The following is a 24,349-nucleotide window of genomic DNA, read 5'->3' on the forward strand; positions in this document are numbered from 1 at the left end:
GACACATTGATGTCCTAAGACACGAAACGATCGGTTTGTGCGAGAAACCGAACAGTATTTATAATTTTTTTACCTCTAATACACCACTTTGTCCAACTTCCTTGAGCGCGAGCACAGCATCCGCGTGAGGTGTGTACGCGCTCTGGTGTAGTTTACGCAAGCGCCGGAAGTGATCTCTCGCGTGTATACGTCACTCATTGTTTACACAGTGCACAGTCATTGTAGGTACGACGGCTAATCAAAATGGTACTTATTTGCGCTTATCCGGATTGTTCAAACCGACTTAAAACTAAAAGATTACTTTCTCTCGCGCGAACTCATTCGGGACTGGTGACTTTCCACGTATTCCCAACTTCTGAACCTGCTCACCTGAAGTTATGGTTGATTGCTCTTCGGCTGGATATCGACAAACCCATTAACGTAAACTACGCCAGAGCGCGTACACACCTCACGCACCGGATGCCATGCACGTGCCCACTGTTCGGTTTCTGGCACAAACTGATCGTTTTGTGTCTTAGGACATCAATGTGTCGTCACGAGCTGCAGGGTTTAATTAGGATTTGTCCGTGCATGTTTTTTTACTCAGATTTTGTTACCATTGCCATGCATTATACGACTGATAGACTGCAACGGCTGGACTTAAAAAATCATAATTTGTGTTCTACTGAAGAAACAAAGTCACCTACATCTTGGATGCCCTGGGGGTAAGCAGATAAACATAACATTTTCATTTTTGGGTGAACTATCCCTTTAACAAGACCTCAAAAAGAGACCTGCTCCTGTCAGCCTGTGTGAACAGTTGAATTACATCTCAGTGTTGGCAGGAGCGAATTCTTAGAACTCTTAATCAATAGCAAATCATAGACTTCTTTGAAGTTACTGTATCGAGTTTAATCCAGCAAAAAGCAGACGCCTTTAAAAAAAAAATGGAAAACATAATTTCTAGAGGACAACTTTGATGTGGATTGTTTGATGAATAGGTTTACTGTGTGCCATTTGGTAGTCCACTGCCCATTACACGGGTGTCTTACAAACCCCAGCCAGACATGGCGTGCAGAGGAGAGAATGCAACCCGACCCTTGCCCTCCCCGTTTCTGTGAAAGGGACGGAGAGCCTTAATGATGAACTGACAACATATTATAGTATCCCAGAGTCGAGGAGGAGGGAATCTCAACACTGGGTCCAGCAATAAGAGGTGAGTGACCTGGGACCTTTTCTACGAACTTACGAAACAGCCAATACAGAAAGGTATTTTGAGTCGCAAGGGGGTAGAGCTGAGCATTACAGAGGCTCTGAAAGTAAATGAATAGAATGGATTTTTATTTTTCTAAATGTCAAAAGTCACTAGCAGAAGACCGAAGAAGAATCTTTTAAAATTGCAGTTTAGGTGTCTTGGCTGCAATAAAAAAAACAAGGTTAGTTATCTCCTTTCTTACCTTGTTTGAGCTGGATGACAAGACAAGATGAACCAGATGTCACTTGAACACAGTTTTTCCATTGTGGCTAACACAAGACCATGAGAACCTTACTGTGAACTTCTGAATGTTGGCAAGTGCCAGATGTCTGGGTATATTTATAGCGCATTTCAAGGCAGACTCCAACCACACTCCTGCAGGTCCCTAAACATTTACCCACTGACCTGAAGCTTCCAGAACGGGGGATTGAAAACGCATGGAACGTAGGTTAATACAGAATTGGTAAGAAGTGTATTACATAATACTGGTTCGATATGGCTAGTGCAGTAGATTTGAGATTACATAATCTTTTCCCACCTACCTCCCATCTTCCATCTCCTCCTCAATCAATGCAGCCTTCCAGTTATTAAAAAGACCTGCTGCACCTAAACTGAACCCACTAATTTTACCTGATTTCAACAGAACTCACTGCATGACAACCTGACTCTTCCTTCAGTCTAAAACCCTATTCGCACGGGATTAGTATTACCTGGTGACCTCCAGTCATTTGTAATAATTGCGGAGGTTGTCTGTGATCTTCATCCCGTGCGAATCGGCCATGTCTGTAATTTGTAAAGTAAAAATTCCCCCGCAAATGACCTACCATATTTCGCCAAACACCGAGGTCCTGTGCTAATATTAGTCCCGTGTGAATCGGCATCTCTGTGATTCGGCCAGCATTTGGTGGGTACACCAAACCATTTGCAGAAAGAGAAAGCTGAAAAGGTTTTGAGGTTAATGTGTTACAAATAAATCAAGCTTAACGCTTGAGATATTATTTTAACCTGGGGCAAGTTCAAGCTGTGCACCGTTTTGCTACGGTTTCCGGTTTGAATGACATGTTTCCTGGAAACGGTGTGCAACGGGGTTTGAGATGCGTTTTCTCTTGTTTGGTGGGTGTGTCAAACATGTCAGCCCAATCAGCAGCAACATGTATGTAAACCACGCGGTATTAAAGAGACAGCTAGCTCGCACAATGTAATTAACATCCAAATAAATTCACAAGAGCAAGTATATTGTTTGCACATTTTTATTTACATTACACGCAAAATAACTTAAATAATAAGAGCACAAGTATAGATCTGGAACTTAAGTCTGTCTAAATATCACTTAGTAATTGCAATGTCTTCTATTGTGTGCTAAATACTGATTAATGTAACAAAAATACTATACATATTTATATATTTTGCCATTGTATTATGGAGTGACACTTTAATACACTTTTCTATACCCCTCTGATTATATAATGGCAAATATTACAAAGGGCGGTGACTGTACCATCGAGCGTATTTTGCAGTATTAAACACATATTTATGCCGATTTCATCAGGCTCCGAAATTTATTCTAAAAGAATACAAAGAATGGCCTTCTCAGCTGCCATAGTTGCAACTCTTGTGTCATCAGAACAGAGTGTTCAATGCACCACCGTTTCCATTTAAAAAACGTTTTGCACCGTTTTTGTTAGGGCTAAACGCAGCCAGGTGAAATGTAAATGACACCGCGCACTAAACTACATTAGTTTTTTTCTTTCTTTTTTTAATCCATCTGGACCATAGAACGGGACTCTCAAAGCCTTGAGATCCGGGAGACAAGTCAGTAAATTCAAGTAAAATCACAGGCTTCGCTTATCCCGTGCGAATGCACCACACGAAATCAGATGTGGGGAGGTAATTTCAAAATCACACAAGGTCCCCAGATAATACTAATCCCGTGCAAATAGGGCTTTAGAGTCATGCAAGATCCCTTTCCTCAATGCCTAATCAAAAATGTAGCACATCATCATCTTAATTGCTCTAACGAATTTATTTTTTAAAACATGTTAGCACAATGCTTAGCAGTGTAATGCTAATACACTGCTAGGCAAGGGCTAACTAAAAACAAAAAAGATGTAACATTTTTAAGATTAAGAATTAATTTAGCAACCCAAGATCTCTCACAAACTAAAATAATGGTGGTGACCTTTTCAAATATTAAATTTCAATCTAAATAAAAAAATAATAATTTTCCAATACCACAAATTTAATAGATGTTATTTATTTATAAATCCTGGTAGAAGCAACCTGGGGCCTGTTCCACAAAACAGGTTTACCAAATAAGCCAGGCTTATTTCAGTTATTCCGTCTTATTTTGAACCAAATCAACTGACAATAAGTCAAACTAACTGAAATAAACCTGGCTTATTTGGTAAACTTGTTTTATGAAACAGGCCCCAGGTGTCTCAGTGTGCTAATTAAAAAAAGAAATCAAGGAATACAGATTACACATACAACACTTTTATTTTTGAATATTAAGACAATGAAGCATAAGCCAAGAGCACCAAGAGTAACAGGTACTGGTGAAAGAGGGCAAGAGCACCAAGAGTAACAGGTACTGGTGAAAGGGGCATGCTGAGCTGCAACCCTCTGCCCCCCAAAAACAGCAAACTGTAACCCAAAGTCAAACAAAATAATACAACAAAGCAACTTAGTAACAGCCTGGGAGTAGGGACCATTAACTGTACATTAGAGAGAATGAAGGAAAGATAAGAGAAAGGACATCAAGTGTGAGTAATTACATTGTACAGTACAAACCTTGGGCAGTGTATAAAAAAAAATAATAATAATTGAAACATAAAAGATGGCGAGAGACAGTGATAACCCCATCACTCCAGATAATCCATGGTGCATGTTTCAGCAAGTGTTTTGAGGGGCTAGTCCCAGGGTCCAATCAGAAATACAGAGGCAGGTCATGGGTGGCGCAAAAATCATCCCAGTCCCAAACTTCACCTTCAGCTCCTTTCTCTAAAACAAATGTGCATATAGAGCTTTACAGTAACATAGTTACCATGATGATGCTTGTGATTTATTGAATCCGAAACCGATTCAACAGAATTTAATACAAGTCAGACAGCCAGTCTTTTATTTCTGTCTAAACATTGTCAAACACAACCTCCCTATAGTTTGTGAACATATCAAATAAAATTGAACAGAAAACCTTTCCTGTTGGTAATGTGCAAGGCTCTGCACCCAAAATAATTTTCTCTCTAATATTTTACAGTCTTTGTTATTTTCTAAAAGAAATTCCAGCTACACCATCTTATTGATAGGCGTATATCGTGAGGTCACACGCTGCCAATCTAAGTCTTAGTATCACATCTGAGAATCATGACCTTTCAACTTGCTTTGTGATCTGTGATAAAGTCTCCATCCATGCTGACTGATCACTTGAGTCAATCATACACCTGATGGTCTATAAATATTTAACAATCATGTTTAACTACATTGTTCTGATAGCAAATCCAGACCTTAAATTGGGTACTAAAATATGGGAGCTTAAAAGCTTTGTGCAGGCTAATTCTTTGAGAGATTTTCAACTTTCTTGTGGCACACAACTACACGCTTGTATAAAAACAAATCAAACGAATGCATGTTTTTGTTGCATTTTCTTCAACAGGGAACTTTGCTGTAATTTGCTGCAACATGCAAATTATCCAGACTAGGGACCTTGAAGAAATTGTAAGAAAATTTAAGAAAAGGCACTTCTGAAAGTTAATAAATCTATAGTGAGCCAATTAGCACCTTTGGGGTCTTAAACAAGGTCCTTTTTAACTTTGAAAATGTTTATCTTGGAATATTTTTGTAATCATTTTGTGAGGATGGTATCTAAAAGCTATCACATTGAAAATTTTTCACCAAACTTAAACCTTTGGTCACATTAATCTATAGTATCGCTCTCATACCTTTATGACACATTGCACCATGTCCATTTTTCTCATGATGTGAACACAATGATCCTAACCTAAAGACAATTTCAAAGGAGACCGACTTCCCCAACAATTCACATCAGTTTTCACAAGGGTCACCATTAGAGCTAAGACCAAGAACATTATTGCATTTCTTTACAGTTGCTAATATTAAAAATATTTCATTTAAATCTGTGTATATATATATATATATATATATATATATATATATTTATCCATTACATCTTTAGTAAAACTAGGGAAAACTGGGGGAGAGAGAAGAGGCACCAGGACCCCATCTCTGCCCCCATCTGACTGAGCAAATGTTCCACCCCTGATGAAAATTGGTACACATAGGTATAGGTAGGTACACGTCAAGTTTCATGAGTTAGTGCAGTGAGGAGTGTCTGGAGCGAAGCCAAGCATGACACTTTTACAGTCGAGCGGTAAGCAGGACAGCTGGCCCCTTCAGACGCCATGTCAACCTAAAACCTGCTTCACAACCTCCATCTAAGCCAAGGCTCTGTCTAAATTGCACTAATTTCACCCACACCTTACAGAAAGAGAGGAGGTGAGGGAGAACAAACCACACAGTGGTGAGTCAGCATCGCCCCAAAGTTCCCTCCTCGGGTCTTTGAATTCTTCCCAGGATGACCCTGACATCCTTTCTTGTGCAAGGGAAAAGACTCAGCGGGATAACGTGCAGGAAGACGACTTTAAATGCATCAGGATAGACTGTGGATTAGTTTTGCTTGGGAGGAACAGATAACAAAACTTTTCATGTCAGCAGAAGTCTCTTGCGGTTGACAGGGAGGTCAGGGGCAGTGCAACACAATCACACAAGCACACAAAGCTGGTTATAGTTGCACGGTACCACACTGCTGTTTAGGTGTTGTGAGATTGAGCTGAGCATTCGGCAGTTCTACCTGATCTCATCAATTGAAAACAAGTCAGAAAGATATGGGAATCAATTGTCATATCCCTAGCAGTACACAAAATATATAATACATCAGCACCAGGCCCATGAAGAGGATGTCTCACTGCGCCATTGGCACTCTGTGCAGGAACAGTCATTGGAAAACATGTTTTTTCCAATTGGACCACTGTTAGTAACACATCCACTGAATGCACCATATGATGAACTAAAAGCTTTAGATGTATGAAGGCACACTGCTTAAGTGATCTAGGTGTTTTTTTGAGACTAAACAGATGGGGCAAACAACACGACAGTTAGAAATCGGTCTTTTCCTTTTTCCAGCATTCATCAAAAACACGTGGCATTTGAAATCCCTCATTTTAGTCAAAGAAATTCAAATGCGGATATGATTCTAAAGTGATAAAGAAGCTGGTCTTGGCCTAGGGGCCAATAATGTGATTATACTCTATTTAAATCCTGAACCGTCCTCCAAAGTTGCTTTCAAAAAAAGAATCTGATAAATGTACTACAGATCATTAAAGGGATAGTTCAACCAAAAAATGAAAATTCTGTCATTAATTACTCACCCTCACGTTGTTTCAAACGTGTAAGACCTTTGCTCATCTTCGGAACACAAATTAAGATATTTTTTGATGAAATCCGAGAGCTTTCTGGCCCTGCATAGACAGCAACACAACACAAGGCCCAGAAAGGTAGTAGGGACAATGTTTAAAATAATGCATGTGACATCATCAACCTGAATTTTATGACACTACGAGAAAACTTTTTATGCATCAGCAGCACCACATGCGTCGTGGTACTCTTGTGAACGCACGTCGAAGACTGACACGGAGAGAAGAAATTGTTCAGTAAAGTCATTATTTTTGTTTTCTTTGCGCACAAAAAGTATTCTCGCAGTTTCATAAAACTATGGTTGAACCACTGATAACATGGACTATTTTAACGATGTCCTTACTACCTTCCTGGGCCTTGAAAGTGGTAGTTTTGTTGTGGTCTATGCAGGGTCAAAGCTCTCGGCTTTCATCAAAAAAAATCTTAATCTGTGTTCTGAAGACGAACAGAGGTCATACGGGTTTGGAATGACATAAGTAATCAATGACAGAATTTTCATTTTTGGGTGAACTATCCCTTTAATCAATTATTAAATCATCCCAAAATCAAGCTAAACAAGCCAGCTTGAACCAAATCCAATGGCACTGATGGGGTCACCTCAAAACTTACTCTGTCCTCTCTAGAACAATATGGACTAGACAAAGTGAACGTAGAGTGTTTATTCCTATATAGGAGGGTGTTTATGCCTAAAAACAATGGTCCCAGTGTAGCATGTTTATGTATTGCCTCTGCTTCACCCATTAACGTAAGCACAGTTAAGTTAAAGTGCTCTCAACCAGTGCCCAACTTCCAGGGCACTGATAGACCATTCAAAACAATACAAAAAAAAGACAGTATACAGAATTAGTCACCCCCCCTGTGCACCTGTGCAATGGAATTAATGATTACAAAACATTTGGACAGCAACAGAACGCAGAGTGTGAGTAACTATATTTTTTGAAAATTTGAAAACCTCACATCACATCGCGTCACGTTGTGCATATCATCCTTATCTTATCGCTTCCCGGAAGCAGAACGCCACAGAACCTTTCTCTCCACTGCAACGCATTCCCAAAAGCTGTCTGGACGCATAGTTTAAGGTCAATCTTTCTTTCATGGATTTCTCCGTCTCGTTCTCAATGAGCAGGGTGAAAGCCTTTCTGTGTCCTGCTCTAGAATGCTTCCCCCCTTTAACAACGGAATGAGCGCAGAATGTTACCATAGGAACCACTGACAGAGCACCATGAAAGCTAAGGATGATGAAAGAAGCTGGGAAAGCAATATTTGAACATCACCCTTCATTTCCCCTCCCCTCAATTTGTCCGCAATGTTACTTTGAATAAACATTAACAATGCATATTTAATGCAAGGGAATTAAAAACAGGTGAATGGTACAACACAAATAAAGTGAAATGGCTATAAACCACATAGTCAAGCAGTGAAAGAGTGGAGGGGCATGAAAATATCTGTATCTGCAGATTCCCCCACAGCCATGGGAACTGAGGGAGAAGGAAAAAGGAGACTAAGACCTCTGCTGCTTCTTCCTAGTCCAGAAGCTGTAGTGAAATGTGCACACTGGAGAGCCACTGTATATGTAAATTCTTTGTTTGTTAGAGTGATAGCAAAAAATGATAGAAGCTTTTATAGTGTTCAGTTTCAGGTCCCTCCTTTTAACCCTTTCCCCTCCACAAAAAAAAAAAATGAATTCCTCCACCTCTGCAAAGTGCTTAATGGACTACTCCTGTTGGAGAGCTGAGAAGTATCTGCCCTGCCTCACTTGGCCTTGACTGGCTCCCTCTCAAGCCAGCGTACGCGCACCCTCTGCTTATAGTGATACTCCCTGAGGTAGTCCCGCAGAGCAGGGGGCATTGGCAGTGCCCCGATGCCATCGTAGGTGATCCCATTGCAAATGGCTGATCGAGCCAGGCTTTGCAGGCCAAATGGGAAGGTCCGGTGCAGAGGCACAGTGAGCAATGGCTCAAAGAACATGCAAGCGCTAGGGTCCTTGTAGTGTTCCAAGAGAGCTGTGACAGTGGCTGCGTGGAATACGCAAGGGTCGTGCACATCAAAGCTGAAGTTGTGATTCCACTGCTCAATGCGTGCGTGCAGCGAACGGCCATAGCGACGGAAGCTAACGGAAAACAGGTAGTCTTCTTGAGCCGAGTCTCGCAGGAGAAAGGTTCCCTCGGGCCGACCATCCAGCAGGGCTTCAGCCTCATAACGGTCCATCACACTCCAGTAGCAGGGAAGTGCTGTGATCTGTAGCAGATCTGGAACCAAGCAGTGGATGTAGTCAATCTGAGTGTGTACTTTCCAAGGGCCCGGTTGCTTGCTGCTCAGGAGGCCCTCAGCCGAAGCGTGCCGCTGCTTGGGCCTGCGAGCTTGCAAGCAAAGAGTGGTGGTATCGTCGTCCTCAGAGTCACAGTTAGCTGCTGTTGCCCCCCGGCTATCGCCTAGGGCCTCACCCATTCCAGGGGCCAACTTAGGTCCCAGTTTATAAAGGGAAGCCAGAGGGGCTGTGATAGCCTCCACTGTGTGGATTTGGGCATCTGGAGGTGGGTCAACACCCTCCTCGATGCTGAGTCGTCTTCTCTCTCTCAAGCGCTCCTCCTCATCTTCCGGCGATGCACAGGTAGCACCGCAAGCATCTGAGGATGAATCTACTGGTGTCATTGTGACTGGTGCTGTGTGCTGTTTAATGAGGTGCCATTTTCGAGCAAGGTCTGATCCTGGTGCGAAGGGGCATGTCTCCAGCATCAGCTCTGTGATTTGTATCTTACGTTTGGGTGGTGGAAGGTGACTGTTCCGAGAGGATGAGCGCAGTGGGAGGCACAGGCCCACTGTATCATGAATCTGCTGCCGTAGGGAACGTGCTGCCCCTGACTCCAGCTCCTCACGGCTGCTACCAGTCCCACGTCTGCGCCGAGACCGGCCTGATCGCCGATCTGTGGTCTCCAGAGAACTCTGAGCCTTAGTGGAACATGAGTGTCTCTTCTTTCCACTCCAAGGTGCATGACGTGAGTAAGAGTCTCTGCGGGCTCCCAAGAGAGCACGAGCATCTTCGGTATCCTGCTCGACTGTGATCTCTAGTATCTGGGGTACATCCACTACACAGTTATGGCCCTGTCGTGTCACACTCCCACCGGTCCTCCATACTACTAGAGGGAGTGCCGCCACACTGCTAGAAGGACTAGCAGCCTCCAGTGTGTTGTCTCCCTGGGCCTTGTCCACACTCTGGCATACTGTGTCTGTTTGCGGTTGAAGCTGTGGTGGCGTTTCAAATCGAGAACCCCCATCTGTGTGGAGCAGAGATTGACATCCCTTCTTAAGGTTGCTCCACACCTTGCCAACCTTCTCCATGAGGTGGGGGCACCTGGATCTGGAACAAAAAGTCAGACTTCTATTAGTATATGATGACAAATCCCAATGAGATGTCCCATTTATACGTCTATCTTGGTTAATCCAATCACAAGTCAAAAAATGAAATTTCTGTCATTAATTACTCACCCTCACGTTGTTTCAAACGTGTAAGACCTTTGCTCATCTTCGGAACACAAATTAAGATATTTTTTGATGAAATCCGAGAGCTTTCTGGCCCTGCATAGACAGCAACACAACACAAGGCCCAGAAAGGTAGTAGGGACAATGTTTAAAATAATGCATGTGACATCATCAACCTGAATTTTATGACACTACGAGAAAACTTTTTATGCATCAGCAGCACCACATGCGTCGTGGTACTCTTGTGAACGCACGTCGAAGACTGACACGGAGAGAAGAAATTGTTCAGTAAAGTCATTATTTTTGTTTTCTTTGCGCACAAAAAGTATTCTCGCAGTTTCATAAAACTATGGTTGAACCACTGATAACATGGACTATTTTAACGATGTCCTTACTACCTTCCTGGGCCTTGAAAGTGGTAGTTTTGTTGTGGTCTATGCAGGGTCAAAGCTCTCGGCTTTCATCAAAAAAAAATCTTAATCTGTGTTCTGAAGACGAACAGAGGTCATACGGGTTTGGAATGACATAAGTAATCAATGACAGAATTTTCATTTTTGGGTGAACTATCCCTTTAATCAACAGTTTCATAAAACTATGGTTGAACCACTGATAACATGGACTATTTTAACGATGTCCTTACTACCTTCCTGGGCCTTGAAAGTGGTAGTTTTGTTGTGGTCTATGCAGGGTCAAAGCTCTCGGCTTTCATCAAAAAAAAATCTTAATCTGTGTTCTGAAGACGAACAGAGGTCATACGGGTTTGGAATGACATAAGTAATCAATGACAGAATTTTCATTTTTGGGTGAACTATCCCTTTAATCAATTATTAAATCATCCCAAAATCAAGCTAAACAAGCCAGCTTGAACCAAATCCAATGGCACTGATGGGGTCACCTCAAAACTTACTCTGTCCTCTCTAGAACAATATGGACTAGACAAAGTGAACGTAGAGTGTTTATTCCTATATAGGAGGGTGTTTATGCCTAAAAACAATGGTCCCAGTGTAGCATGTTTATGTATTGCCTCTGCTTCACCCATTAACGTAAGCACAGTTAAGTTAAAGTGCTCTCAACCAGTGCCCAACTTCCAGGGCACTGATAGACCATTCAAAACAATACAAAAAAAAGACAGTATACAGAATTAGTCACCCCCCCTGTGCAATTAGTGGTAGGAATTAATGATTACAAAACATTTGGACAGCAACAGAACGCAGAGTGTGAGTAACTATATTTTTTGAAAACCAAGCGCTCTCACATCACATCGCGTCACGTTGTGCATATCATCCTTATCTTATCGCTTCCCGGAAGCAGAACGCCACAGAACCTTTCTCTCCACTGCAACGCATTCCCAAAAGCTGTCTGGACGCATAGTTTAAGGTCAATCTTTCTTTCATGGATTTCTCCGTCTCGTTCTCAATGAGCAGGGTGAAAGCCTTTCTGTGTCCTGCTCAAGAATGCTTCCCCCCTTTAACAACGGAATGAGCGCAGAATGTTACCATAGGAACCACTGACAGAGCACCATGAAAGCTAAGGATGATGAAAGAAGCTGGGAAAGCAATATTTGAACATCACCCTTCATTTCCCCTCCCCTCAATTTGTCCGCAATGTTACTTTGAATAAACATTAACAATGCATATTTAATGCAAGGGAATTAAAAACAGGTGAATGGTACAACACAAATAAAGTGAAATGGCTATAAACCACATAGTCAAGCAGTGAAAGAGTGGAGGGGCATGAAAATATCTGTATCTGCAGATTCCCCCACAGCCATGGGAACTGAGGGAGAAGGAAAAAGGAGACTAAGACCTCTGCTGCTTCTTCCTAGTCCAGAAGCTGTAGTGAAATGTGCACACTGGAGAGCCACTGTATATGTAAATTCTTTGTTTGTTAGAGTGATAGCAAAAAATGATAGAAGCTTTTATAGTGTTCAGTTTCAGGTCCCTCCTTTTAACCCTTTCCCCTCCACAAAAAAAAAAAATGAATTCCTCCACCTCTGCAAAGTGCTTAATGGACTACTCCTGTTGGAGAGCTGAGAAGTATCTGCCCTGCCTCACTTGGCCTTGACTGGCTCCCTCTCAAGCCAGCGTACGCGCACCCTCTGCTTATAGTGATACTCCCTGAGGTAGTCCCGCAGAGCAGGGGGCATTGGCAGTGCCCCGATGCCATCGTAGGTGATCCCATTGCAAATGGCTGATCGAGCCAGGCTTTGCAGGCCAAATGGGAAGGTCCGGTGCAGAGGCACAGTGAGCAATGGCTCAAAGAACATGCAAGCGCTAGGGTCCTTGTAGTGTTCCAAGAGTGCCGTGACGGTGGCTGCATGGAACACGCAAGGGTCGTGTGCATCAAAGCTGAAGTTGTGATTCCACTGCTCAATGCGTGCGTGCAGCGAACGGCCATAGCGACGGAAGCTAACGGAAAACAGGTAGTCTTCTTGAGCCGAGTCTCGCAGGAGAAAGGTTCCCTCGGGCCGACCATCCAGCAGGGCTTCAGCCTCATAACGGTCCATCACACCCCAGTAGCAGGGAAGTGCTGTGATCTGTAGCAGATCTGGAACCAAGCAGTGGATGTAGTCAATCTGAGTGTGTACCTTCCAAGGCCCCTGTTGCTTGCTGCTCAGGAGGCCCTCCGCCGAAGCGTGTCGCTGCTTGGGCCTGCGAGCTTGCAAGCAAAGAGTGGTGGTATCATCGTCCTCAGAGTCACAGTTAGCTGCTGTTGCCCCCCGGCTATCGCCTAGGGCCTCACCCATTCCAGGGGCCAACTTAGGTCCCAGTTTATAAAGGGAAGCCAGAGGGGCTGTGATAGCCTCCACTGTGTGGATTTGGGCATCTGGAGGTGGGTCAACACCCTCCTCGATGCTGAGTCGTCTTCTCTCTCTCAAGCGCTCCTCCTCATCTTCCGGCGATGCACAGGTAGCACCGCAAGCATCTGAGGATGAATCTACTGGTGTCATTGTGACTGGTGCTGTGTGCTGTTTAATGAGGTGCCATTTTCGAGCAAGGTCTGATCCTGGTGCGAAGGGGCATGTCTCCAGCATCAGCTCTGTGATTTGTATCTTACGTTTGGGTGGTGGAAGGTGACTGTTCCGAGAGGATGAGCGCAGTGGGAGGCACAGGCCCACTGTATCATGAATCTGCTGCCGTAGGGAACGTGCTGCCCCTGACTCCAGCTCCTCACGGCTGCTACCAGTCCCACGTCTGCGCCGAGACCGGCCTGATCGCCGATCTGTGGTCTCCAGAGAACTCTGAGCCTTAGTGGAACATGAGTGTCTCTTCTTTCCACTCCAAGGTGCATGACGTGAGTAAGAGTCTCTGCGGGCTCCCAAGAGAGCACGAGCATCTTCGGTATCCTGCTCGACTGTGATCTCTAGTATCTGGGGTACATCCACTACACAGTTATGGCCCTGTCGTGTCACACTCCCACCGGTCCTCCATACTACTAGAGGGAGTGCCGCCACACTGCTAGAAGGACTAGCAGCCTCCAGTGTGTTGTCTCCCTGGGCCTTGTCCACACTCTGGCATACTGTGTCTGTTTGCGGTTGAAGCTGTGGTGGCGTTTCAAATCGAGAACCCCCATCTGTGTGGAGCAGAGATTGACATCCCTTCTTAAGGTTGCTCCACACCTTGCCAACCTTCTCCATGAGGTGGGGGCACCTGGATCTGGAACAAAAAGTCAGACTTCTATTAGTATATGATGACAAATCCCAATGAGATGTCCCATTTATACGTCTATCTTGGTTAATCCAATCACAAGTTAATAATTCTAAATATAAGTGTTCATCTTCAAAAATGTTTCTTCCACGTTCAGAGGAAGTCAGAAACAAATGTGACCACTTTGCCTGTGTAGTAACTTAAGCTATCCATATGTAACTTGAACAATCAATCCATTAAACCAATTTACACATATTTATACTTTGCCAACAAAATCAGTATTTTTTAAAGAAACATTTATTAATTTAAATGAGACTAACATATAAAAGACTTACCAATATAAAAAAAATTACCACCTTAAAACATAACGTAAAAAAACAAAGTCCTAAAATATTTGCATAATGGCTATGATAGTAAATTAATGTGAACTCTCACGGTTACAGATCAAGCATAACTGAACATCAATTAATATAGAAATAAGACATTAACATACTCAAAAAAAAAAAAAGTGCAAAGTGTTTATATTTTTATGATTTATCAACAGGGAGTGACAATCACTCAATACATGATGCAATTATAAGTGGCCACAGGAGACTCAGGAGAATTAAGGATGTTAATTCCAGGTGTATACGGCAATCTTTCTCGACTGACCACTTAGGATTGGATCACCCAAGACAGACGTTAATACCAGCTGTAAACAGGGCCTAAGTGATTAAAGTGTTGCCAGGCAGACTCACTGAGACTCAAGGCCAGCGCTAAAAATGAACTAATGGAACTGCTCCCAGTCAACATGCTGCTGTGGGCTGGGTTACAATGCCGGTCTGGGCCGGTCTTTTCTGACCCGCCATAGCAGAGCACTCAGCAGCTAATGAACTGAGAGATTTTGCATGATCTCTGTAAATCTTATCTTCCTTAATCGCTGTGTATAATAACTTTTGATTTGGCTTTAACTTTAATAATCTTGAAAAAGCTCATGCACTCTTCCCAAACAGAAGCACGAATTTGTGTTTGGGCTAATTAACTGTTCACTGGCAGTTATTCACATGTAATTGTAAAAGCAACACCATGATAGACCAGACCAAAAAGTCAGAACAGGTCAAACGTGAGTCAGCAAAAAATAGAGTAGTGAGCGCCTCCAGGTGAAGCATGAGTTCAAGAACTGCATGTACTCTGGCTAACCCATCCTTTCACAGGATAAACTTTCCACCTATGAACACAAAGCAAGCTGTATAACCCAAGTGCATGTCTTTCTATGGAAAGTTTAAAAAATTTAAAATAAATAAATGGTACTAAAACCAATAACATAATATTAAAAACAAAAAAGCCACAACAAAATAACTATCAAATCATGTCATTGCATTAATTTGCAATCAAAAAGGACTTTAAATTATTTAATGTAAAATATGTCACAACAAGAGAAGCCTGAACTATAGAGAAAAACTGCCATAAATAATTAATGATAGTTCAAGTCTCCTGATAAAAAAAACAACAGAATGTAGGTCATGTGGGAGAATGAGCTACAGTGCATTATTCACCTTCTCTCAGATAGTAGAGAGGAAAAGGATGGGTATCATGTTTTTAGAGGCTGCTCGGTGTCATGTGTAAATGTCCTACAAATTTCAGTTGGATAAACTTGTGATGCTGACAGAAAATCAGCAGCTGGTATATTGATTAGGGTGGGAGCTGCAGACTATTCTGTAAAATTGCCAAGTTAAAATTACAGAATTTCAACATACAAAGGCTTGTTTGCAGTGTTACAATAATTGAGTCCATCTCAAGGAGGAGTCCAAGACTGTATTTTCTATGACTAGTCGAGACCAGCTCATTTGAGTAAGGGTCCAGTTCAAATGCTCCCGAAAATATGGTCTTGGTCTCGGACTTGAGACAGACTTCAGTTCCGAGCCCAGTCTTGTCTAAACTCGTCCAAACCAAACTTCCAAAAAAAAAAAAAAAAAAAAAAACTTTAAAAAAAAATGAAAGGCGGGCAGATTCCAACTTCCAAATTCCAACTCCTGAACTGAGAGAGAGAGAAGAGATTTCATTAATCCTGAATTTTGCGTAACCCTAAATTGTTATAGACCTGTTGCTTTAATATCATGGTGGATTCATCTTTGTGCTAATGGTCATCAGGTTAGCGGTCTGTAAATGCAGTAAAAGTAATAAATGTACTAACAGTAGCTAAATGGCGTGGGATCTCAACTTTAATTGAGAATTTAGTCCCGGGCCGTCTATCTCATAAACACCCAAAAAAAAAACTAAAAAAAAAAAAAAAAAAAAAAAAAACTTTAAACAACAATGAAAGGCAGGCAGATTCCAACTTCCAAATTCCAACTCCTGAACTGAGAGAGAGAGAAGAGATTTCATTAATCCTGAATTTTGCGTAACCCTAAATTGTTATAGACCTGTTGCTTTAATATCATGGTGGATTCATCTTTGTGCTAATGGTCATCAGGTTAGCGGTCTGTAAATGCAGTAAAAGTAATAAATGTACTAACAGTAGCTAAATGGCGTGGGATCTCAACTTTAATTGAGAATTAAAATTTTCATCTGGATGAGTTACAAGCTATATTTAAAGAACGCAAGTCATAATACCCTTGTACTTTTAAACCCTCACCTTCATTCATGATTCTATATATTGTACCTGCTGCTCAATGTCAGTACGGTACACGAGTGGACATACAGCAAAATCCTATTAACTCTCATAATCTTCCTTCTGTCTTTTCTGCCCATCTTTCCTCTGGTCACCTTGTCTTTGTCCCTTTCAAAGCCAGTCTGACAGCATAAAGGATGACCATAAATCAAAGTTCAGATCTGGCAGTGCAGCTATGGTGACAATGTGCACAGAGGCCAACAAGCCTAACCTTTCCCCCAAACTCAGAAACTTGCTCCACTTCCAGAATGAGCATGCACTACATATGTAAAATTGTGGTGCAGGGTGGTCAGAAGGGTTCATGAAAAGGGGTCAAAGAGTTCATTAAAATGTATTCTGTGAAACTTCGTGCTAAATATGAAGCCAAGGGTCATTTGTTTTTTGCCTAGATTTGCAATCAAAAAAGTTGCATACATATTGAAACAAGACTGTTGCGCAAAAAGTATTGCATGACCAACATTAGCACTACTGAAATGACTAGAACTGTGGTGAATTGACATTATATAACCTAACGCAAACGTGGTTGGGACGCACACCAGAGTGAATGTACATTAACTTCCTAGTGCACTCTGGTCTCAAAGGCCAAGTCTATCACCTGAAGTCAACCACTTCCCAACAGACACCAACTGTGGAGATCTTCAATATACTGTCTTTTGAAACCCCATGGGAAAAAGACCAGAACCAGAGTACACCCTCTTGTGTACTCTATCTGCAAGATGTGTATATATTCTATGCAACGGTAATCTTGGCAATAACCTATAACGCATACATGATGTAATGAATCAGGCTGTTTTGTCGAATGTTTCCATCCCTAATGTTTTCTTATACTATGCACGTGACACAGGGGAGGCTCATGTTTGGCTGTGGGGCTCCCTTGTGTGGCTAAGAGACAGAACCGCACCCCAAGAGCACACATACAAAACTATTTTAAAATATTTGGCAAATATTGGCAAAGGCAATACCCCTTCCTCAAGTGGAAATCATACCTAAACAGACACTATAAATTACCCCAGAATTTGCCATTCCGGATTGAGATGCTGATATAGTTGAATCAATATACCTATATACTTACGTATATAATTATATTGCAATACTTACATACATAGTTATATTACAATATATTATAGTCCTGATATTATAATATCAGGAATGAAATAAAGACCTAGTCTACAGAGGGTCTATGGGCAACATAAAGTGAAAATGCTTCTCATTTAAATACAAATGTTTTCATTACTTACAGGATTATCTGCTTAACAGAAATTTGTAAAATCTCTCAGTACTTGGTTTGTACACCTATTACTCCAATGACAGCAGTACTCAAGCTGCATGAACTCCATTAGTCTGTGTCAAACCTGATGATCATGTTCCTCAGCATGATTTGAGAATGTTCCAAAGAGCATCTTGTGCTTCAGTGGAAGAACATCGGACTGTCTGTACAAAGGAGTTCACATGATCAGTGTAATGAATTTAATTACTTGATCAGCAACCTGGAAATCCAAAATATTTCACTTAATATGAAAACATTTGCTTTCAGTCCTGAAACTTCTGGATCTCATTATAAAAAGGAATGTTCTTAGATCGTCATAATCATTCATTTCTATCTTTATTTGTATATATATTTTATGTATAATATTTTGAGTAATGTAGTTATAAAGTGTTAGAACTTTAGAATTTCTGTATTTAATTAAATACAGATATGAGCTTGTATATTGTACATCACTACAAGAAAACACATTACTACAAATAAAATACAAGAATACAAAAAGATGTAACAACCAATTGTCTCTACATTAGATTCCACTCATTCTATAGATACTGAACTAATGATTATATAGATTAGAATAAGAATACATCCTAACTATTAATTACATCACAGTCATCAAAAACCTAAGCCATAACCACCTTAAGTTGTTTATTTTCCCAACATTTACATAGCAAATTTTCATTCCAGCTTTTTTAGCAAATGCATACTGCATAAATGCAGTGCAATGAGATGAGTTTAAATACTAAGAATGGCTTTTTCAAATCCTACATTTACCCCATCAATTCTACTTTTCCAATGGCAGTTTTAGACACACACACATATATATATATATATACACACATATATATATATACACATATATATATAAATAACAGCAATTCTTGATACTTCTGTACTTACCAATTTAAACCCTCATTACTCTGCACTCCATGACTTAGGTTTTTGCTTTAACCAGTTAGAGCATATTAATGGATTAATAGATCTGTTCTCATGTTCCCCTTGTTCTACCATTGACAAGATGCAACAGAACTGTCTGTGGATGAATCCTGGCACCAGATCACAAAACACTAGCCCGGTAAATACTATGCTATTCTCTGCTCAGCTTGGGTTTCTGCTACCAAGAACGCTAACAAGCCTTGCCCAGAGCTGCAGCTTCCTGGTAGCGTGGGCCCAGCCCCCTCTGTCCCCCCAGGTCTCGCCCCCCTTCACCTGATACTGCAGCCAAATTCTACACCAGACATCTCTAGAACCCAAGTGCCAGAAGAGGAAGCAGTCCGCCTCGTTCTCATGCTGGACAGACACTCACAATCTACACAGTCATTTCAAACAAACATTCACACCAAAATTCAGCTTCTGTTCACAGAAAGATTGTGCATGCTGTTCATGCCTGAGCTCTTTTGATAAAAGTCTGAGCACCACATGAGATTGAGAAAGAGCCCCTATCAACCGCATACACCTTCAGTAACGGCGGAAACTACTGGATGTAAAATATGCCCGTCTCTGACGATAAGAAACTATATTAAATGAAAAACATCTGTATTATATGAAGTAAATCAAATAGGAGTACACTAAGTGGTAGAGTCGTACATATAGTTGATAACATCCATGCCCTGGATAGCACACAGACAAGGTGGGTTGTACTTCCTTGCACAACAGATAAGACAGACAGAGCCTCAGCAATGGTGTTTTACTTTAGCTGCTGTAAGAAAAAGTGGCATCTCTGTTTAACTCTACACTAGTCCTTTTAAACACTAGGAACAATCTTTGAACCCTAATTAATACATGATCACACAATTATGATCCATGTAATACTATGAATTTTTTTTTATCAATATACTTTTGATAAAAATACATTCAGTCTTGGTTCCATGAATAACTTTTAACATGGAATCATTCCATTGCAAAATGGATTCTTTAAAAAGGTATTTCAGATTAATAAAATGTTTTTTTCACACTAAGAAAAACTGGTTCTTTTAAGAACTGTTCACTAATGGTTCTTCTGTGGCATCACTGCAAAAATCTCCTTTCGGAACCTTTGTTTTTAAGAGTGCTGTGTAATATACATTTAAGACACATGGAATCTCATAATTTCTTTCATAAAATAAATCTATAAAATAACAATAAATAACCAATAAACAAATCTATTAGCATTGATATTTGAGACTAATTTGAATCATACAACCTGGCCACTAAGAAGTTAACACTTTACAATAAGGTTTAATTTGTTAACATGAATTAACTACATTAGTTCAGCATTTATTAATCATAATGTTAGTCAACATTTACCAAACATTTATTTAAAAAAATTCTGTTAGCAATAGATAATTCACGAAACATTTTTTTTAAATTAACACTAACACTAATTAATAAATGCTGTAAAAAAAAAACAATACTGCTCATTGTTAGTTAATGTTAGCTAATGAGGCCTTACTGTACAGTATTACCGATGTATACTCTTAAAAATAAAGGTGCTTCACGATGCCATAGAAGAACCTTCTTGTCTAAATGGTTCCATAAAGAACCTTTAACATCTGAAGAACCTTTCTGTTTCACAAAAGGTTCTTTGTGGTGAAAGAAGGTTCTTCAGATTACAAAAACGCAAGAAAGAGATGGTTCTTTAAAGAACCTTTGACTGAATGGTTCTTTGTGGAACCAAAAATGGTTCTTCTATGGCATCACTTGAAGAACCTTTTGAAGCACCTTTATTTTTAAGAGTGTACTTAAGTGCAGTGAAGCAGCTTTCTAGGAAACGTCTGTTGCAATGTCTAAGCCCCGCTCAAGAGAACTAAAATATCTGGACAGGCCTTAACCTCTGCACACATAAATACTTCAGCAGGAGTTTAGTGCCTCTCACTCTCTGTTAATTGTCTTCCGTGTCAAAAGAATTTATCTGTGATACCCTGAACTAGCAGGTCATATTTCAAAAAACAATTTGTTTTCTGAACAAACCCACAACTTTTAGCACTTGTGGCAGGTCTGCAGAAATAGAAAATATTCTTAGGTATCCTCAAACTCCACAAACCACACGTTTGGGGGAAAAGACTACTGTAAAGCTGTAGTGTTAAGGAGGTTTTATGGGCCTACCGAGGTTACACCACTGTATATCTTATGCAACAATGGGCCACAACCCCTATTTAGAACATTTAGATAGGCATTAAATCTACATTGAGTAACATTTCCCACCTAATACCACTTGGATCAATGCACTTTTTGCAAATTCGAGTCAGAAACTAAACAAGGTTCTAGGCAAATTGCCTCTCGGAAGTTACAAAAACATCCCAGATATTTAAAATGTGCACAGTGAATTTCTCGGTAATCTAACATTTGACATATTTCATAACATGCATTCTAAGAGTTTCTATTAACAGATTCAGTATGGGTTTTGTTTCGCCGCAGACACCGTTGTGACCTGCAGCTGTCACATATCTGTCTCAAAAACAAATTCTAGTGGTGATTGTCTTATATCTTGGGATTATTTATGGCTTCTTTCATATTTAATTTGTTAAATTCATTTCAGACGTATCGGTCAAAATTGTTCAGATTCAGAATGAACAGATTTAATTATAGTATCTAACATAAAATAAGTTTTTTACATGGTAAAAAAAAAATATATATATATATATATATGACCCTGGACAACAAAACCAGTCATGAGGGTAATTTTTTTTAAATTTAGATTTAAACATCATATAAAAGCAGAACCAATAAGATTGTCATTGATGTATGGTTTGTTAGGACAGGAGGGATTTTAGGCATAAAAGAAAAATCAATAATTTTGACCCATACAATGTATTTTTGGCTATTGCTACAAACATACCTGTGCTACTTGCGACTGCTTTTGTGGTCCAGGGTCACATATGTATAAAAAAATAAAAATTGCCCCCATAGCGGCAAAAAATTGCCTTTAAACAAAGATCATTTTTGACACTGATTATATAAAAATGTATGCTCTCAGCTTAAAATACATTTTATATATATATATATATATATATATATATATATATATATATAATCTATTCTGGTGTGCAATTTTCAATTTAAGAAAACATGTGAAATTTAAGAAATATGTATATTAAAAAAAAAAACTTAAAGATGAGAAGGTTTATCTTCATAACAGTAATTTATACCACACAACTGAATTAAGGTTGGATTTACTCCATGGCCAAGCATTTCTACTGTTTGACATGTTATGTCATTTCATAAGCAGTCATGTGTATACGCCTAATAAACCTCAGATAAAGAAATTACCTTTTTTACCATGTGCCTAAATTTGTTAATTAAAAAAAAAAAGAAGACTATTATTTATTTATTGACATGACGTAAACTTTGTTAAATGGACCAGACTAGGCCTTTCACATTAACAGTGAGGCAGGTATAGCAGTCAATCCAGGCATGGAAATAGCGGGATGTTTCTGGATATCTTCATGATTTTCACCACACATTACATGCTATTAGAACCACTGAATTGCATACATTATATGTGGATCATCAAGCTAGGTCTGTGCTGAATAACTCGATGTGCGTCATTTTAAGTGTCTCTATACATTTCTCTTGGTTGCTTTAGTTGAACCGGCTTCGGACAATCAGAAAGGGGGCCGACTGAAAAAAAAACTAGTTAAAAGACATCGAACATTCGCCTTAACATGAAATAATCGATGCGCATTCCCAACACACGGAGAGATAAACTCACCGATCCTTCTGTCGAGATCTTTTATTGTTTTTTCGGATGTCTTCTTTTGTTTGCGAAAAAAATGCTAACAATAGTCGGGTACATTTTCCCGAGGCTAGAGACGGTGCTGGATAAAACACACGGACGGGACTCGATTGGAACCATAACTGCGATAATCGAAAAGCAAACTGCACGTCAATGTGTCGATGAACTCGTAAACATTTTGTATTTACATGGCCTACGATCCCCTCATCCCGTTGGCATTTCTTTCCCTGCCGGGCCGATATGGTCGCCAAGTGCAGCAGAGAAGAGAATCAGGAGAGGTGGTGGTGGCAAAGCTGCTGTTGACTGACATCAAGGGACTCCAATTGCGCGAAGTTCTGTGTTCCGGCGGATACGGATGGGGAAAGACTTTAGAAGAAAGCGTCACTTCCCCGCTCGAATTCCAGCTAGTGATGGGATGTCTGAATCAATTCAGTGAGTCGGTTCGTTTGAACAGTTGGTTTCAGAGAATCGGATCAAAAATGATTCAGACGTTCTTTTACGTAATTACGAGTATACGTGGTCCCTGACATCCCGGCTTGGTATATTACTGAAACTTTCCGAACAATAAAGCCAAATATAGGCACGTTTTGGAGTTTAAAAGTGTTATAAATAATAAACCAAAAAAAAAAAGAAAAGATATTTCGCTTATTGTAATATCATATCTCATATTCCATCTTTATTCGACCCTCTAACTCTAGCACTTTCTATTCTATTTTAATTCTAATTTATCTATTTATCTTTTTTCTTTGTGTGTGTGTGTGTGTGTGTGTGTGTGTGTGTATGTATATAAATAATACCTTGCTGTGTACTGCGTTAAGCTAACCGAGACTTGTCATTGCACTTACATATTGTTGCTCTTTTGTTAGTCTTTTTTTATTGCTTCTAGTGTCCTCATTTGTAAGTCACTTTAGATAAAAGTGTCTGCTAAATGACTAGATGTAAATGTAAATCTCAGTTCAGTGTGTTCGGCCTTTATATGCATTAAAGCATTTTAATCATAATTTGCATTGAAATTAGGCCTATACTAAAATTATTTTACATTTCTTGGCTAAAAAGTTTTCCACGTGTTACAATGATATGTATTAAAACTAAAACTCGCTTTTGTATGTTGATAAAACAATAAAGACATACAATGTTGTACAAAGTTCTAAACATACTTAAACTAACTTACTTTTCGCCTCATTAAATTCTCAGTTCATTTTGAAAATTCGCATCTTCTCTTTCTGATTATCTTCTCCTTTCGGTTTACTACCACGAATCGGCATGTCCGAACAATTTTCTCCTAGACCTATTCAGTTCGATAAACGAGGCGAGATTTGTGAACCGGTTCAGCTCCATAAAAAAATCCGATTCAAAAGAACGCCTCGTTCACGATTCGGGCTTCACTAAATCCAGCCCCAGACTATAGTGAACGACAGATCAGGGCTGCGTTCAGCTCCGACAAAAACGGTGCAAAACGTTTTTTAAACGGAAACGGTGGTGCATTGAACACTCTGTTCTGATGACACAAGAGTTGCAACTATGGCAGCGGAGAAGGCCATTCTTTGTGTTCTTTTAGAATAATTTTCGGAGCTTGATGAAATCGGTATAAATAGGTGTTTAATACTGCAAAATATGCTCGATGGTGCAGTCACTGCCCTTGCCCTCCAGAATAAAAGAGAACATCCCAATCAAGTGAAGGGATTTGTGCAAACTGTGGTTCCTAATTATTGTGATCCAACATTTGCCTCACATTTCAGGATGAAAAGACAAACGTTTCAGGTGAAGGATAATCCACTTCTTCCCTCCAAGACTATGTTATGATCTATATGACCGTATTATTTTTTAGGCTTATCATTATTGCTGCTCGCTGTTGTTGTGCTATGATATT

General features: G+C 40.2%; 2 protein-coding genes across 5 annotated transcripts; both read right to left on the reverse strand.

The window, feature by feature from the left end:
• Positions 1 to 7,686: 7,686 nt before the first annotated feature.
• On the reverse strand, positions 7,687 to 10,077 carry LOC107550045 (suppressor of cytokine signaling 5-like). Its single transcript, XM_016231263.1, has one exon. The coding sequence runs from the start codon at positions 10,061 to 10,063 to the stop codon at positions 8,477 to 8,479; it is 1,587 nt and encodes a 528-aa protein (XP_016086749.1). The 5' UTR covers positions 10,064 to 10,077; the 3' UTR covers positions 7,687 to 8,476.
• Positions 10,078 to 10,981: 904 nt separating this feature from the next.
• On the reverse strand, positions 10,982 to 23,717 carry LOC107550046 (suppressor of cytokine signaling 5-like). 4 transcript variants are annotated; one of them, XM_016231266.1, is made up of 2 exons: positions 23,651 to 23,717; positions 10,982 to 13,860 (listed from the first exon to the last, which is right to left on the reverse strand). In XM_016231266.1, the coding sequence occupies exon 2, from the start codon at positions 13,839 to 13,841 to the stop codon at positions 12,255 to 12,257; it is 1,587 nt and encodes a 528-aa protein (XP_016086752.1). In that variant the 5' UTR covers positions 13,842 to 13,860; positions 23,651 to 23,717; the 3' UTR covers positions 10,982 to 12,254. The 4 variants fall into 4 exon arrangements, 3 of the variants coding, with proteins under 3 accessions (XP_016086752.1, XP_016086751.1, XP_016086750.1); XM_016231265.1 differs by lacking the exon at positions 23,651 to 23,717 and adding an exon at positions 22,668 to 22,802; XM_016231264.1 differs by lacking the exon at positions 23,651 to 23,717 and adding an exon at positions 22,456 to 22,802.
• Between the last annotated feature and the right edge of the window lie 632 nt (positions 23,718 to 24,349).

This window comes from Sinocyclocheilus grahami, unplaced genomic scaffold, assembly GCF_001515645.1.
Source record: "Sinocyclocheilus grahami isolate Dianchi unplaced genomic scaffold, SAMN03320097.WGS_v1.1 scaffold386.1, whole genome shotgun sequence".
NCBI lineage: Eukaryota > Metazoa > Chordata > Actinopteri > Cypriniformes > Cyprinidae > Sinocyclocheilus > Sinocyclocheilus grahami.

Bases quoted from the DNA above. Each gene is read 5' to 3' on its own strand.
- LOC107550046 (XM_016231266.1), bottom strand. From the start codon at position 13,841: ATGGAGAAGGTTGGCAAGGTGTGGAGCAACCTTAAGAAGGGATGTCAA.
- LOC107550045 (XM_016231263.1), bottom strand. From the start codon at position 10,063: ATGGAGAAGGTTGGCAAGGTGTGGAGCAACCTTAAGAAGGGATGTCAA.